The sequence below is a fragment of the Aythya marila genome (assembly GCF_965140915.1).
Source record: "Aythya marila genome assembly, chromosome: 1".
NCBI classification, from domain to species: Eukaryota; Metazoa; Chordata; class Aves; order Anseriformes; family Anatidae; genus Aythya; species Aythya marila.
The window spans coordinates 135,562,952-135,581,880 of record NC_139042.1 but is presented as its reverse complement, the minus strand read 5'-3'; the positions used below and the strand labels follow the sequence as shown (position 1 = coordinate 135,581,880).

At 37.8% G+C, this 18,929-nt stretch overlaps 1 protein-coding gene across 2 annotated transcripts in view; it reads left to right on the top strand.

The window, feature by feature from the left end:
• WNT7B (Wnt family member 7B) overlaps nt 1–8,025 on the top strand; it is a gene marked incomplete at both ends in the record, with an annotated part of 94,260 nt that extends 86,235 nt beyond the window's left edge. For both annotated transcript variants that reach the window (XM_082776356.1, XM_082776355.1), the window contains one exon: nt 7,546–8,025. In XM_082776356.1, coding sequence (XP_082632482.1) covers nt 7,546–8,025 — 480 coding nt within the window. The remainder of the gene's footprint in view (nt 1–7,545) is intronic.
• Between the last annotated feature and the right edge of the window lie 10,904 nt (nt 8,026–18,929).

Sequence of the window (18,929 nt, the reverse complement as noted above, 5' to 3'; positions counted from 1 at the left end):
ACAAGTGTGGTAAATGAAAACAACCCCCCAAAGGAAGCCTAGCATAAGCCTAATGCAAACATTACTGTGAAAAGGGAAAAGAATGGTTTGTTGTAAATCTGAATGATTACAGAGAGATCTGTGGGCAAAACTTTGATAGAGTAATGAAAAATTAAATAGCAACAAACCAAGTAAGCTTTGATGCTGTTTTATTAGACAGCTTTCTACCATGTATTTTTAGAAACAAGTGTCTTTACTCTGAGATAAATGAACTTAGAAAGAGTAACATCTGGGAACGCATGCCATTAATCTTAACTTTTTGTTGAAAGGTTCAAAACAATGACTAGCACTCATGGTGAATATCAATGATAAAAATGTGTTTATTTGTTTGTTTTTAAGGGAGGGGTGGGGGAGGAGAGAGCTAAAAGAACAAGCTGACAAATTGGTAGCAGATCACAGTTTTTACCAAATAGAAGACAAGAAATATTTCTAACAGTTTATGAATCAATTAAGCTCTTATAACAGACAATGTCTGTGGTTACATGGAGAAAAATCTGGCCTATTTCTTTCCCTTCCATGGACACACCCATAATACTGACTGCCAGAAACTCAGCCTGGTACCATCCCAATATGTATTCCTTTGCAATGTCAATGGGTTTTGCCTGTTGTTTTTCTGGAATGCCTGGAAGATGACGTCTTATTTTACATTTGAAACAAGAAGAGAGTGGGGACAAAAAAAAATAATAATCAGACCCTCTTTAAAAGAGATTATTCATTTACATGCGACAATATTTCCATCTAAGCCATGACTAGTTCTCACAGTTCCTGGTGCCACAGAACTGTGGTACTGGGACAGATTTTCTGCTGACATGCTTTGGCAGTAGAACAGCAAATGAGGTGATTTGTTGGTCACCATTATGTATATACATATATATATATACACATATATAAATATGTAGAGAGTGTGTGTGGGCACATCATTGTATATATTTATATTTAAATCTATATGTGTTGTTTGTGCATAAAATATGTAAGAAAGTGTTAGCTCAGTTCACCCCACCTGAAATATTTAAATTAATAAGCTCATTTTTGCAAGATGCTCCATATGCCTTAATATATTGCAAACTGCCTTCACAGTTACCTAGCAGGACATAAAGTTTAGAAATAATCCTCAAACTCTGGATGACATGCTCTGAAGTTGCAACGGAGCCTGAATCCCAGTTTCAAATTTGAAAGCCAACGAATTTTCTTCTTCTATAAGCCTAAAATACTCTTCAAAATGTGACTCTGTTTCCTAAGTCATTTCAGTGATTTAAAGAACGTGACTTTCCAGGTTTTACAGCCCTGAGCCCATTATTTGCTGAATATTTTTTTTCTCTAAAAGAGACACACTATTTCACTGCAATTCCATTGTAAGAATATTCATGAAATAAAAGCTTTTGATATTTGTGCTTGATGGCATACTTTCCACTTTCCCACTTAAATTGATTTGCAGACAGTTATAAATCCAACTTCAAAAAGTTTGGTGTTACAGCTTGGGTGGGTTATATGGATAACTAATGCTTATCCATATGTCCTGAGTATGCAAGCTTTGGCTCAAAATCTCATGAGGATAGTTCTCCCGCTTCCAGTTGGGCTGGATTTACTAGCCTATTTTTTTCTTCCAGAAACACACCCTTAACATTGACTGCCAGAAGCTACATCTGGTACTATCCTATATTTTGAACATTTTGCTTTAAAATTAGAGGGGGGAAATAGCCAAATATTTTAGAACTTGTTAAACAGTTTTATTTTAGAAATGGACATTTATTTTAGAAATGGACTTGCCAATGCAACCTGTGTGTATACAAGATGTACATATCATTCATCTAGTAAAATATTACTTCACACCCCCTAAACCTGACATCTCTATTGTCTGACATGGTAAAAATGACAATGAAGCATTTTCATCTATTTACGATGATATTTAAAAAATTATCTGCAAGCTTCACATCAATTAGAAAAAAATAGTGAAATAACATATTTGCACTTGTTTTGGGGATGTTTTAAGGCGTGCATCTGGAGATTTTTGCTTTTTTCAACATTTCACTGTGATAATACATTTCAGAAATTTTAACTGGTTGCAGCAGTTTGCTGCCCAGACTTAGAAGCTATTTTCTATTCTTCTAGAAGGGCAGGAAGAGGCCCAGATGTGTCTATAACACATCCTCATAATAGTCTCTATAGAAGTCTCTATAGCCCATCCTTATAACAGTAGGGACTTTCATCTGATGGGCAGGAGGTCTCAAATTCCCAGGCTTGTATTCCTGCTAGCCAGGAGGAGAACATGGGTAAAGAAAGCAACAACCTTCTTCCATTCTTTAATTCATTCAGTGGGATTGGAGACAGGTGAAGGACAGACGGAGGTCCTGCTGAGCTGTGGCCAGTGCCAGGGAAAAGCCATCTTGTGTTGCAGCTGGACACTGATCCACTGCCAAACAGAGGGTCCCTACTCCCATCAAACTAAACAATAAAAAAAAAAAGGGATGCAATAAAAGAGGGAGTAAACACAGTTAAGTCAATTCCTCACCTTCCCTCCTAGAGTAGAAATACTGGTTTGATGCTTGATAGAGTAACCTTAAGCAGGAGCACAAAGTAAAATACGCAACTGAATCACCAGTATTGCTCTCTTGCTGGCTCCAGTACACCTTCTCTTCACAGAGCTGGACACAATCTGATGAAATATGACATAAACTGCTCTATTTTTAGCTCTCTGAATTGCTGTTAATGAAGAATATTTTGAGGATATTTTTATTAGAGGAGTAGTATTACATTCTAGTAATATTAGAGCCCCTGTCTGTCAGAGTTTTTTTTTCTTTTTTTTTTTTTTTTTAAAAAGGGGGGGGAAGGGAAAGGGAAAGGGAAAGGGAAAGGGAAAGGGAAAGGGAAAGGGAAAGGGAAAGGGAAAGGGAAAGGGAAAGGGAAAGGGAAAGGGAAAGGGAAAGGGAAAGGGAAAGGAAACAACCCCAAACCCAACTTTGTTTCCCAGATGGGTCTATGAGGTCGCATTTTGCCATCAGTGCTGGACACCAGACTGCACTGGGACTAAGATTTGCTGGTACCCAGACATAACTTCTCATGGCTGCAGCCGCTCAAGTATACAAGGGGATGGTGACATCTCATGACCACAGTATGTCTCTTTGGGTACTGGTATTACCCAAGGCAAAAGCTGATCACTTGCATATTTGATGGGGGAAAACTTTTAAAGTCTTCAATTTCTTTTTGATACTGCAGTCAAAAACTAATATGGATTTTGTTCCATTCAACATCTGGTCCAAAAATGTGCATTTCCACTAAGGAAAACACAAACCAGAAAAGGCAAGCCAAAACAAACACACACAAAATGTTACTATTGTTTTTACATATTTTATCCAGATAGGATTTTTAATATGTACAGAAACTGTATCTGATATTATGCAGTTGGGTCTAGATATGGAACTTGAAAAAATGAGTTTCTTTTCATGCATATCATTTTGTTTTGTTTCAGTCTTTGCTAGGTTTTTCTACTTTACTGGCAGCACAAAACCCTCAAATTGTATTTTCAGTATATGATTTATATAGGTATAAAAATATGTGGAATAAGAAAGCTCTAATGTTATATTTCACAATTCATTTAACAAAGTAGCAGCAGTTAAAAAATTTTACTTGGCAAGATCCTACTGGGGTGGGAGTGGGCCTGTATGTGGAAAATGGACCTAAAGAATGTTCCTACTATTAGTCTGAGGCAGCACGGTCCAGCGATGGGAATTTGCTTTGGGAAGTAGATCTTGCTGTAAACTATTTGAGATTAGATATGAGGTGCTGACATATGACAAATGAAACTGCTGAATGACTGGGTCATACAAGCTAATGATTTTCAGTCTTTAATCAGGCACCTACCTTGGCATAATGTATCAGATTTGAGTAAATAAGTACCTTTAAGGCTCAGGGTCGAAGCTCTGATGGGAATTTTGCTGAGGAAAAATAAGTTGGAGGGACATTTGGGAAGAAAATGCTAGTCATTCTTTGTTCACAGTACTGCATGGAGAGGGCCAAATACTACCACTTTTGCCAGGCCCAGTAGCACCTTGCAAGTGGGAAGCTCCTTGAGATACCAAGTGAAAAGGTGCAGCTGTCCATGTAAATGGCAAGCTGCAAAGCAGCAGGGCCTGCTCCGGGATCTCCACACTGCGCCTTGTGGGGCTTCACAACCACACCTCTGGAAAAGCCTGACTGTGCTGGCTTGCTAACAAAGAGGAATGCTCAGCAGCATCTGTGTAGAAAAGGGAAAAAATATAAAAAAATCTTACTTTGAATCTGCTTAGTTTGGGCCTTGTATTCCCTGACCTCCAAGTTTTTGGGCACAATTTTATACCCACAGCTGACTGTGGGCACACAAATTATAGCATTCAGGAATTTAACTACCTGATGATTGGGCCTGTGCTCAGTGTTGTAACCCCAAGCATTCCACATTCATGAGAGAAGTCTCAAAAAAACAAAACAAAACAAAACAAAACAAAAATGCAAGATTGGCTTCAGGATCATGAATTAATACATTTTGAAACTTTTTTTTTTCTTCTTGTGGCTTGCATATTCAAGTTCTTTCACAATTGTAGATGTCAGGAATATCTGAAAAAATACAATGATGGAATCTGATTCCTGTACACCAAAATGACTCATGGAACTGCACCTTCAGAAAGACAAAAAAGAAAAAAACAAAGCAAAACTTAGGATAAAGTTGCTGCAGATGGTACTACAAAGTGCGTCGGGCAGTGCTGTATATAAAAAACAGTGTCTCAACCAAATACACACAGATAAAGATATATACACATGCACATATAAATATAAATATACATATACGAAGATATCACCAATGATACCTGAGTGGGTAATATCTTGTTTTGCAAGAACAACAACACTCTCTGTTGTAGGAGGTAAGCATGTCAACAAGAGAGAGCAAGGCTCCTCAAAGCAGTGTCCCAAGTGTTAAGTCCACAGATAACCAGGAGCCTCACAAGCTTCACCTCCTCCCACTCTCTGGGCCAGTTACTGATTTGGCCTTTCCAAACTAAAAATCAGACATCACATGCTCACAGAACCTGGTAAAACGTATGCTAAACCACAAACCTCTGCCCTTCACCAAGAACTGTTACTTAGGGAGAAGAGGAACACAAATCAGGCATGGTGGATCAGTCCCATTGCTAATGCTTTCCTTACATCTTGAAGTCCTTACATCCTGTAGTGCTTGGTGAAGTTGCTGTATAGAAAGGTACCTCCATTCAGCTTCTGTTATGAATTTTGCTGCATTGCTTGTGTCTGCAACTGTATGGTGACCACCAGTCAAAAGAGAGAGCTGTAGAAACAGCTTGGTTTAAAATAATGTATTTCAGCAATGTCAGTGAAACAAGCAATTAAAGAAAAAAGAAGTATATATATACATAATGCACATCTAAATACCAATAGATTATTTCAACAGAAATTTGTGGAACAGGATTGTTTCTTTTATTTTTTTTTAGGGGAGTGAGGAAGGAAGGTCTTTGAAAAAAAAATCACATTCTTCTACAGATGAGTAGAAGAGTACTCTACTCACAAAGTAGAGTCAGAGGAATCCTGACAGACTCTAGAGTATTTCATAAGGCATGCCTCTACTTGCAGCTACTGAGCTACTGTAACGTTGCTGCCATTGCAGAAGGTGGCACTCTTTTTTTTTTTTTTTTTTTTTTTTTACTATGGAGAAGACAGGTGGGTGATACAGTTCATTATAGAAGTGGCTGTTCCAGTGTCCATAGAAAGCAGCTCATCCTAGCCTTGCTGGTTTTACTTTTAGAGTATTGCAACTGCAGGAGCTTCTTCCTTAACCCAGTAACCCTTGCTGCAAGCCACCTTTTCTTCCTCTGAGCACTGAAAGGCAAACTGGACACTGACATGGGAAAAGCCTGTGGTTCCAGAAAGTCTAAGGTATTTTTGACTTGGATGCTCAGCTGTCTTGTACTTGCTACTGTATGTTGGCAAGTCCGAATAAAAACCAAATATTCTCTTTAATACTGAAACCCCAGAAATTTGGGAAAAAACAAACAAACAAACAAACAAAAAAAAAAACGTACAATTTAACTGAAACTTGAACAACTCAGGAGCGTGCCCTCTATTTGCAGGGACAACCAGATCTGTACAGCTTTTATTTTAAGGCCAGTTTCTTAAGCAGTAAGCATTTTTTACTTCCCTTCTGCTTCATTATGCCATTGTACTCAGATTTCGTCCCTTTTATCCTTTGCCCACTTCAGTCATGTTCTGGGATATGCAATGAAACCACTATTGGAGATGGTCCGCAGCATCAGTAATGCTTCAAGACAAGCCTGGTAGCTCATATTTCTTTGTTAGCATCCCATCGTGAAAGAGAAAGATCAGTTTGCTTTGTTCTTAGGCCTTGATTTTCATAAGCTAAAGATGACTGTGGGTGCAGTTGTGGCCAGGCTTAAGTGGCAGCCCAAGGGCAGAAAAACAGAGAGGCACTTCCCTGAGGCCAGTCTCCCCTCCCCACATATACAAGAGGCAGGAGGGCATCTCCCTGCCTTGCCCAGGGCTGTGTCAGTGCCCAGGGAAAGAGGGATGAGCCAGCTGTGGTGCGGCTGAACCACAGATGAGGCTAAAGATGAGGAGTGGAGCATGAGCATGAATGTCCTCTAGCGTTGGAATTCGTCTTAGGGACCACCTGATTCTGGGTTAGCCTCTTCCAGAGGCTGGTGGCAAGACCATCACTGATCCCTGAATGCACATCCATGATGGGAGGGAGGCATACTTAGGTATTACACAGCCATAGCAATAATAAATAAACCCATTTCTCTTTAGCTCACAGCTCAGCGGAGCCCTTTGTTGGTTTTTATTTTCTCTAATATTGCACAACAATTGCCCCAGGGTGAAAAATATACTTATGTATGAACATTTGCATGATATGGGGCTAGGTGCAAGAAGTGCTGCTTTTAAGGGTGATGATGTGCTCTGTGGGTTAAATAGTTAATAGGAATGCTGCTATTACCACTGCCAGTGTAGGCAAAATTTTGATTATGCAGTGAACATGCACCCAAAAAGTATAGTTCTGTGAATTTTAAAGCTGTTCAAAATTTTAAAATATTTTTTAAATATTACTTAAAGCAATTAAGATTAAATACTCTGAATCTTAAAACACTGTTTGAAAACTTTTCTATTTTCTTCTGCTTTCAAAATGAAGATGATATGATTTTATTTTTTTTAAGTCATTGTAGTCTTGTTTTGTCTCTAAAGACATCTTCTGAAATTTCATTAAATATTTTCCAATATTTGGAAATAGAATGAAAATATTTTGTAATGAAATGACAAACCACTGTGTTTCTCATCATGTAAAACAAAGTGTGTTACAAGCATTCTGCTGGGAGGCAAGAAGATTCATAGGCATGCATCTAAAAAACTTTCAGCCAGCATTAATGAATATTAATATAAACTAGACAGACAGTTTTAGGTAAGCTTGCAATGTCATTTTCCTCAGTAACAATATGTAAATGTCTATACACATAGGTGCTTGAAGAGAGAATGAAATTGGAGTGCAAGTGTCATGGAGTTTCAGGTTCCTGCACAACCAAGACCTGCTGGACCACACTTCCTAAATTCAGAGAGATAGGATATATTTTGAAAGAGAAATACAATGCTGCAGTGCAAGTGGAGGTGGTACGAGCCAGTAGACTAAGACAGCCAACTTTCCTGAAGATTAAGCAGATCAAGAGTTACCAGAAACCAATGGAAACAGATTTAGTGTATATCGAAAAGTCACCCAACTACTGTGAGGAAGATGCTTCCACGGGGAGCGTTGGTACCCAGGGACGACTCTGTAACCGAACCTCTCCCAATGCAGATGGGTGTGACATGATGTGCTGTGGAAGAGGTTACAACACACACCAGTACACCAAGGTGTGGCAGTGTAATTGCAAATTCCACTGGTGCTGCTTTGTGAAGTGCAACACATGTAGCGAGCGGACAGAGGTGTTCACCTGCAAATAATGGCATAATGCGCAAATGAACAGAGCAAATCACCACAAGTGAAGATAGTGGAGTACAACGAATGATGACAGCATCATTTTGCACATCTAATATTCTTTGGGAAAAAAATAAACCAACACAACGACCAATCTCTCCCCACTACTTACACCTCACAGATGGTGCATTTTGGCTGGCAGGCTGTTGTGACTGCTTTGGAAACAAGGGCAACAGGATTAAGGTGATGTTGACAACTACATGACAACCTTTTCTCTCTCTCTTTTAAAAAAACAAAAAACAAAAAACAAACAACCTACAATCTGGGTGTTGTAGAGTTCTCCTAGTAAGTGTTTTAAGTTATACATATCAGAGAAGCTGATTGCATTACAGCTCCCATGAAATTTTAAAGAAAAAGACACATTCTCATATTTTACGACAACAAAAGCACAAAGCCCTGTGCAAATAAAGACATTTTTTAGGAAATGAAATCTTCATTGACTAGAACAAAGCAGTCTTGCCACAAAAAAATAAATTGCTAAGAAAGCAGGTAGAGAGAAAACTACAGCTGGTAGGGAGACAAAATCTGTGGTGGAAGTACTCCACTATCAGCTTGAAAAAATAAAGTTCACAAAATTACATCAGCTGCCAGTGACACTGGAACTCTTTGAATGAGCATTAAAATAATTATTTATGTTTTTAATAGTATCAAAATTTATAAGCACTAACGGGTAGCTATGTCTTAATTCTGTACTAAATGTAAACTGATTGGAACTCTAACTTTATGATTTTTGTATTTGGTTCTCCCTAAGTTCTTCAATGCTACTGATCTGTTGTCACTCCACTAGTTGAGCGTTCGATTACTGTAGGCCTTAAGCAATGACCAGAACTGAACAAAAAGATCATGTGAAGCTGTGGTTACAAATGCTTGATGAAGACTTTCCCCACTTGCCTCCTGAATGACTCTTCTAGATTCAGGCTTCAGGTGTGGATCACCTACCCTCAGCTCCTTGTAGGGAGATTCAGGATACAAAGTCATGCTCTGACAAACATTAAAGATTTGCTTTGCAGTCAAATGCACTGGCAAGATCTTCCAAGCATGACACTGCTTTTAATGGTTAAAACATAATATTATCAATAGTTTTTGAAAAAAATATCCTCAGCATGAGCTGAGAAGTTAATAAAAATATGGTAGCTGAACATTAGGTTGCTGCAACCTGTGAGCTGCCGTGGCTTCATGACCATAAGAAAGCCAAAATTTGGGTTAGTCTGTGTCATCATTATTCTAAGGTTGGCAATAACATAAGCCCAGTAAATGCATGAATGTTAAGAAAGAAGTGGACTTTTTACTCCACCATTCAATTCTAATTTACACACCTTTTCCCTAGGAGAGATTTTTTAAAAAACCCTCAGACATTTTACTACTGTAGAACCTAGTGGTTTAAACTCCAAGTGCCAGATACTCCCAGGTACAGCATATTTAATCACATTAATTTGCTTGCATCAGGGATCCTTAGCTGAATTTCAGAAAAGTTGGATTTAAAATTTCCTAATGTCTGTGTATCTGCATTTCTAGCTTTTGTTTCATCCTGTTACCTTTTGTGAGGGGCTGCACAGCCATGAGGCCTCCTCATCCAACACGGGAGCACATGCTACACCACATTGTGCTCTTGGGGCAAGGGGCCAGTGGAGCTGCCATGCCACCAGCTCCCATGCTGAGTATGTGGATGATCCAGGATTACTTCCCAAATTTGTGGGCCTGTGTTATCTAAGGTAACCAGCCACTTGGGCACCTTGGTTTGAATGCTCATGAGGACCTGCCTTTCTGACCACAAGCCTTTCTTACACTCTGAAAATCATACCCTTTTGATGGGTGTTCCAAGGATCAACCCAAACTCAAATCACTCATGCTTTTTTGTTGTTGCTACTGGTTTCTAAGTGACAACTAGAGGTTCAAACTCAGCCTTGGCATAAATGAGTGCAACCCCACAGAAGTAAGCAGGGGTCCCCAAAATGCTAGAGTCAATTGATATAATTTAAAGTTCCCTAGATTTATGGGTATTGTTGCTGAACCATAGTGGTATACTGTACTTTCACTACATTCTTGACAGGAAGCAAATAAAGCTCCCAAGCACAGTAATGCACAGTCTTATGGTACTAGATACTGTAAATATATTAGGATAGTATTTGTTAAGTACAATTGAGGAATCCAATTAAGTTATATTATTGTATATCGTTTAAATGTCTATAGAGTATTTTAAATTATTGTGAACTACACTGCATTAAGAAATGAAAAAAGGTTATATATTATAACACCATCCACCCTGAAAAGTGGACCAAAATGACACTTTCTTTTTTTTACACACCCCTGTTTCACAGCTCTGTCAGCTATTCAGAATTGTAACAGTCCTACGATTGGATTAGCTGTCTAGAATATAATGTTTCAGAACATCCTATAAAGCCTTGCTCATGTGGGGGTGCAGCATTCAGAAAAGTAGTGTATGGCACAAAACAGGGGCTGACCACAGAAGTCCATGGACTTTGAACTATGTACCAAGAAAAAGTGGTTTTGGTCAGAAAACACCATTACCACTAATACACTGAAATGTCAGAAAAAAAAAAAAAAAAAAAAAAGAAAAGAAAAAAGAAAAAAAAAACTTTTCACAAAGGTGTTTATGAACAGAAGTAGGTTACACACAACTTTTCTTTTAAAAAATGTAGTTTGATGTTAAAGAACTGTGACAATAGGTGTTTGAACACAAAAAGCATCACAACATGGTTTAAGCGTACATTAGCCATGACAAAATTCAAAATACTGTATGTTATTAAAAAATATAAGAACAAAGATCAATTTGTTTACTATGTGAATGTTTTATGGCAAGCAGAAAAGATGAGAAGTGTTTCCATTAAAACTTATTTTTTTTCCCTTCTAGCCCACTTTTTTTTTTTTTTTTGTTCATTATTTATTTAGAAAAAAGAAAAAAGACAAAGGCTCCTCTGGATGAGAAATGGCATGCAGATTCCAAGTTCTAAGCAGGTTTTATGTTTGTAAGAAATGGTAATGAGCAGTCCTGTGTTTGATATTGAAGTCCAGAGTCATCTATCTACTTTAGTGGTAAAGTGAACTTTGTAGTAGCACCAGCCTTGATATTACCAGAGATGTCCATTGGCTCAAATGAGACAGAGATAAATGTTTTCTGATAGAAATGTGTCTTCAGACTCCAAAATGCTGCCCTTCCACAAACCTCATGTTATTGATTAGTGAACAGAAGGAAACACAGGCATATAGGAGAGGTCTGAAGGCCAGCACTTGCATGCACTCCAGCTTCTTTAAGCAGGTTATGGACACATCTGAAAACCTAGCTAAATCAGGACCTAAAAGATTTTACAGCGTTTACTTTGCTCAGAATAGCAGCAACCTCCTTGCTAACAGAAATAGTGTATTCCTATAAGAAATCTAAAGAAAATGCACAACATTTGTTATATTTGTCCCGTAGGATAGATATCCAGCTATAGATAAGGGTATAGCCAAATTCCACATGAACTAAGTTGAAAGTAACTTCATTAAATGACAGGAGTATAAGTATGCACAGCATTTACACACAGATGCCAAAGAAAACACTACACGTTCTTTCTAATTACATCATGAGAAACTTGTTAATAGAGCTGCAGGGAGTTTTTATAGCAAATGGTAATATTGCATTCATTTCAACAATGACATCTGAAAAGTAGAAGAAGCTAACCAAAAGGTTTGTAAATATTTTAACAAATCTAAAGCATGGTGTGAAAAGGTCACTTAAAGTTTCCAGCAATTATTTCCAAGGATTTATTTGATTAAGACTTAAAATCAAAAGTGATATTAAACATAACAAATTGAGACCTTCCCTTTTACCAACCTTCCCATGTGAATAACTTGATATGTAATTATGCCTTTCACTACTGAAGTCACTCTCAACGTTCAACAGAAAATACTTTCTATAAAGCTGGAGATAATTTGCATTCATAGAAATTGTCATAACTAGATGAAACGACTGCACATTTCCTTTCCAGTTGCTGGGACCTTTTGTTGCAGTGACAGTTCCCACAGAAAGGGCAGTATAATAAATAGTACAGTAAAGTGTTATTCTCCCAGAGTGACAGCCACAGTGAGACACAAATATACACAAACAATTCTATATCCAAGGGAAAACGTTGAAGTGGAAAGGCAGAAAAGGTTGCAAGTAATTTCAGTTTGTGATACTGAGACTGTGAGAAACCTCTTGCATGGAAAACAAACTGCATTGTAGGCTGAACATGCAATGTTCACATGCAATACTTTTCCCCTCAAACCCAAAGTCCCTGTCTGCATCTCTGCAAATTCAGAAAATTTTGTTGGAGAAAAACCATGTGCAGAGATTGCCAATTATTTCCCTTTCATGTTTTAGCTGTTATCAGGAAATTGTAGGGGATCATTACCTGACAAAAACATACAATTGTAAATTTAAAATTTGTATTTATTTTTTTTAAAATTAAGATCTGTTTTTCTTTCCCCACCAATTCCTCTGGTACAGATATATGTATGCCAAAAGATTTGCCTGGTGGAGAATAAAGATGGCAGTTTTTACATAATATATGCTTGTTGGTTGTAATGTGTTCCACAGAGCACTAAGGTAGAGGGTATAACACTGCTTTAAATTTCAAACATTTATTTGTATTGTTTTTATGGATAACAGTACACTAAATATGAACTGTTTGGAGACCCAAGTGCAATTCTATTTTATAGTATGGTTCTTCTCATAATTTGGTACTATGGAAGGCCAAGAAAATGAGAATAATAAAGTTTACTTCGGTTTTGAGTCCTCCTTTCAGGTCCTCACAGCAAACAGACAAGATCAATAAGAAACCAGATTTATGATTTTTAAATATGTGCCTAGGTATTAAAAAGTATTAAGATATTTGTTTCGTAGATGATTCCAAATAAATGTCGCTGAACTAGCCACTGGAAATATTTGTATTGAAAGCCAGCTGTATGATTAGCCTCTATCTTTATTTGCCCCACAATTTAGGGAAAAACAGCATTTTAGATCCATGCAGCTAAAAGGAATTCCCAAGGAGATTACAATATTTTGATCTTATTGTTTAATTCCTTTAACTGAGGATGAAAGTGAACATTCCCTACTTCACTGAGCAAAGAGAAAACTAAAAGCATTTTGAGGACTACTCACACCACTCAACTTAAAAGGCTGGCCAAGAGGGCTCACTGCCCTTCAGGGCTCCTTCCAGGATGGTCAGGGGATGTTTTGGTTCAGTCGTGGTCTCTGACCGTCTCCTCCTCCTCAGCTGGAAAAAAATCAAGGAGATGTGTCAGGGGGATTTACCCAATCAAATAAAGCACCAAACATTTTGCTGTGGGAATGAAATCCCATGAGCTATGCCCTTACAGAAATGGTCTCAAACAAAATTGTAAAAGCTGGACTATTAACTAATGATTTGGTGAGACAATTCTTTGCAATATATTTTATTTATTGTTTTGACTTCCTCTTAAAATTTGTGCTGTGTGGAGAAATTAATCCAAGGGTTGAACATTTAATAACATTTTGATACTTGTGAAGGATCCCAAGAAGTGTGCACTGCAATGCTCCCCTAGTTATTCCATGAGATCACATCTACACTTCTATTTCTGGGCTCATCAGGCTATGCCAAAAGGCTCTCACAGCAGCTGCATCCTGATTACTTGCATGAGTTGCACCTTGCCATTAAAGCTGAGTTCAGCCTACATTTTGGTTTGTTAGAAAGGCAGTGAAATTTAATAGTCAAGTATTTTCAATAATGCTAGCCATCGCATGGCATTCTCATCTCAACACCTTTCTGAGGTATTATACATTTTTAAGACAAAGAAAAATATACATAGCAGTACTTAAAAAGGGTTTTCCTGCCCAGAGAGAGTAAAAAAGGCACTTCTCAAAATGCAGTGTGTACACCAAATATAAAGTCTAATATGCACACACATCATGCATGTATTTCTGTACACACACATACAAACATACGTAAATACATAAAAATACATAAATATATGAGCGTGTGCTTGAAAAATACACACAGCAGATATTCAGCGCAATTTATGTAAGATCATTGCTAATTTTGTCCCTTTCTAAGGGGAGTAGATTCTGTGCCCTCACACTGAACTACAGAGCTACAAATTTCGCACATTTCCTTGCAGATATGCTATATCATCAGCACCTGATAATGCTTCTTTTATTTGTAGGTCTTTTTATTTATTTCTATTTTTAAAGAAAAACAACAAAAAAGAAACCCAACATTTTGCAGCTGGAGAAAGTGCAGATGTGTGTAATCTCTCCCTCCTTCATCTATTCGGGAAGAGGATGCAACATAATTTAGCTCTAAACTATTTGCCAAAGGCTCCAGCAAAAATCTATAGTTAGGACTACTACTCAGATGTCCTGGTTTTTGGACTGGAGCTCTAACTGCCAGCCATACTTGCCATGGTTACTGTAATGTATCATAAGCTGTGATGTACATATATGTACCTATTTATTGGCAAGTACATCACAACTCTTCTTCCTTATCTCTCTCTTTAAAAGATAAGCTACTTAGTATTTGCCCCTGGCTGCTATCAGCAAATGTGTCATGATCTGCACTCACTTTGCACCCATGTTAACCTTTTGAGCAGATGCAGGCACTTTCAGTCATAAAATCATCACCAGTACGCTCTTTTAGTATATTTACAGTAATGAGTCAGATAAATGCTTTCTCTTTTTAAAAGGTTGGAAGCAATGCAGCAGGACAGGTTTGTCCACCCACCACATTTTGTTCCAGCAACTCTGGCACAGAGCTGCATCTGGGATCAAATAGTCTTAGGAAGCCAATGTGCAAAGCTTGAACAGTAGGCTAAAGTAAATATATAATGGTGTGGGAAAAAGTCTCTTGTTTGTTAATATTAGGTGATCTGTTGTTCAGGACAAGGAACTGGAGCGTTGTTGGATTATGTTCAGTTGTCTTAATTTCACTGCATAGGTTGCTTTCCTCTCTGTGTTGGTGCGTATGTGCATGCATGAGGACTTAAGAAGCATTTAAATCAATGCCATAATACATTTTTCATTTCATAAACAGGAAAATAATGGGGCAGGGGGTGGGTGGGTGGGAATTAGTAGGAACCTAAATGAGAAATACCTGGAGTTGGCTCACATCAACATGGTAAGAAAATATGTGCTTTGGAAGGTTCAGCTGACTACCTAATGAAAACCACTCCTGAAGGAAGGAGAAAGAATGAGGAAGTCAGCTTGTGGTCAGCAGCTTCTCTGCCCGTGATATCCAGTACATAATTACTGCAGGGCTACAGTTCAGCCAGCTTTTGACAAATGAACTACCAAGAGTTTTCTCCGCATGTTTTCTATTCAAGTGTGTTTAGTCATAAATACTTGGTTCCAATGGCATTTTCTTAGTCAAACAGAACCACTCCTAAGCATTAATAATACTTCTTATTCTTACTATAAGCCTTTGAACAAGATTCTTTTATTCTGGTTGAAGGTCTCTTTACAGAAGTTGAGTACCCTGGACTTTCTCCACCCACGCTAATTTAGACTAATTATACCCCTAGTACTCTTCATCTCCAAACCCTTTGCAACAGACCATACATTCTGTGCTGAAAAGTTTCCATGAAACACATTCTGTGCTGTACAATAAAATTATCAAATTCATTTTACGAAAGGAAAAAGCAATACCAGAAGGCACAATGTTAGAACACCAAATTTCCCTGCTCCTTTACTCGTAGTCAGCTTCTCTTTCTTCAGGTTCATAAAATGGCAATTCCTGAGTGCATTGAACGCCCCCGGTAGCCTCACTAGACATATCACCATTTTAGAGGTATCAGTCACAAAGACCTGAAAGAGGAAGTAATGAGCTATAAACACTCCTTGGTAGTGCTGCTGTATGATGTGACTGTATTTGCAAACAATATTAAAATAATAAGGTGTGGAAAATGTTAATTTTTAGTTAATACACATTTTTCAGGATATATCACTTTTTAAAATGAGGGGCAGTACTCATCTTCATTCAATGCATTTTTACAAGCAGATAATAGGAGGTCATATTCCACTTTGGTGATGGTTTCCTGAAGTGTAAATTAAGATTTAATCCCAGGTGCCCTTACTAGTGTCTGAACCCTTTTTATAATCTTTGACTCTGTATGAGGAACTTAAAACACACATGTAAAATGCTCTTAGTGAAGTACCAACTGGCAATTTTTGTCTTCAGGTATTCATCTTCTCTTTTAATCCCCACCCCTAATTACTGACCAGCAAAGAGAACAAACAGATTTATTTATTTATGTTTTTTTAACAAATCAGCCAAATGGATACTTTTCCAAGAACCTCTGTTTGTTTTCCTTTAAAAACAGTACCATCTGTCTTCTGTTTAAAACTTTTTGCATTCAAGAGATGCCTCTTCTCCCTAGATGGGTTCACTTGAGCTTCTTTCTCCACTTCAGCTTTTTAGTTAGTTACACTCCCTCACAATCTGATGCCTGTTCAAATGTCTCTACTCAAGCTGAGACAAATCCAAAAAGTACTTGTAAAGGGTGTTGGCCACAGTCCTGAAAGCCTTTCTGCTGGCACTTCAGAGCAGTGAAGTGTTTGCCTGCTCCCATCATCTCCAACTGAATGAGGGAACTGAGTTTATCCTTCAGCCACAGACAACTGCAAGGTAAGCCACAGAACTTAAAGGGGCAATAAATCAAATCATGCCCCGCTCAGTTCCTTGACCTGAAACTTGACAAAGGTGACAGTTATCACCAAATTCAGCTCCTGTTCAGTCGCCAGCAGAGCAAGACTAAGGAATGCCAGGACCCTGAATGAGAGGGTTTTCTGAGCCTTTCTGAACACCTCACCCTAAATATCCTTTTTCAATTTTGAACATTTTGAATCAAGTTTTGCTTAAAAGCTTTGTGTTCATTGTAATTCCCATATCATACTTCCATTCCGTAATTCACCTATCAAAGAAAGACCTCTAAATGCGGGATTTTAAAGATTGGTCTCACAATAATACTGCAAACCACACACCCAACAGAAGCACCAGAAATAATAACAGTAATACAAAAGTCAATAAAGCTGTCACACAAAACTTAAAAAATTGAAACTACTGAAAAGGTGGAGTCTGTGCAGAAAAATAATGTTGGCATAGATTATACTCAGGATGTAATTGCAGCAGTTCTGAGGCCAGAAGGGCTGAACAAACTTACCTGAGCTGGAAAAAAACAAAAATAAAAACAAACAAACAAACAAACAAACAACAACAACAACAACAACAAAAAACACACCCTGTAACAGAGCTTAGCAAAAATATTATTTGGTGAAAAAAGACAGATTAATCAAGACCAAAACAAGGTGCAGCTGGGATGAATCTCTCAAACTGTTCATAAAAACAGGAGATTAGCAGGTGAGAAAACTTTTTAGATGGTGCTTCCTGTTTCTTTGGTTTTATTTCATTTTAATATATTTAAGCTAAAACCTCAAAAAAGGGAAAGAAAAAAGATACAAAAAGGATTTCACAATTATTTAAATGAAATAAGCTGACTGGTTCAAACCAGACCCTATCTTATATCCAAGAAATCCCAGAACTATACATTTTTGTGCTTACTTGGAAAGTAAATACTTTCCAGAATTCTGTGTGTATGTGCATGATGGGAAAATTATCTCACCCCCAGTTTAAAGAGAATGTTATCTTTTTGAATGTTTTGTTCAAATAGATTCCATAATCTTCCTTCCTCTCCTACTTAGGTAAAAATCTGATCAGGTGATAGTGGTGTAGTTTCAGATTCCAGTTCTGAAAGATGACAAGTCCTTCTTTTTCTTCCCTCTAGCCTTTCTCAGATTTATACATATATATTACAAGATATCTTTCTTCTGAGTTCAGACATCCAAAACAAACAAAACTGGAACATATAGTCTTCTTTATCTTGGATAAATATTAAAGCTAAAATCAATTAAGACCATTTTTTTAAAGGTAGTTTTTTTTTTTTTTTAAAGCAAAACAAGAAAACTCAGACAGTACCATTTAAATAACAGAAGCCTAATATTTAAGCAAATCTGGGCTGCCATATTCTCTCAGTGTTTTAACATAAGCACAAGTGGTCAAATATGAGCTGATTGAACAATACATGAATTCTCACTTTTGAAGTATGGTCTATTGGTTAGGTATGTTCCCCTTTTCCTGCCTTCAGAAAACCCTGTTAAAGCTTGATGCCAAGGTCAGGAACAGCAGATGACACTTCAGAGAGACTAAATCAAACCAGGGCACACATGCGTTATAGCAGTCCACTTGCTGTCATGGTTTTTTTCACATCACCATAGCTGTCTGTGAGAGACAAAAATTGCTGTGCCAATAGCCATACCATAGCCAATTTATGGCTAGAAAGTTTTTCAGACATGTCTTGGGTCTGACTAATAGTGCTTGACTTCTCCTTACCATTGGATGTTGTCTACATCTGCATCCCCAGTGGGAGAAGAGGACAGAATGCAAGTCTCCAAGGCTTCATTTGGGGAACTGAAGGTGAACTGCTGAAAAAGCAGCGTAACAGTATCAAAGAAATTATATGAGAGAGATAAGAATAAGATGCAGTCAGTGCCCTAGTACAAAGCTCTTCTCAAGCACCACTGCAGTCCTGTAATGCTAACAGCTCCTTCCTGAATCCCCCAATATTGAGCCTCTCATAATCAGACAGCACTGGGTCATTCCTGTTTTCTTGGTGCTTAACCAAAAGAAAGCAGAAAGTGTCTCTCTTTTTGAGAGAAGTGACAAATCAATGCCACATTAACAGGTTGCAAGGGGAGGGTGCTGTTAGATGTCTTCAGCGCAGACTGCAGAGTCACACCAAGCTGGGCAAAGTAAACAAACAAACACCCCCCAGCTGATAAAGCAAATCAGTTGTTTGTGTC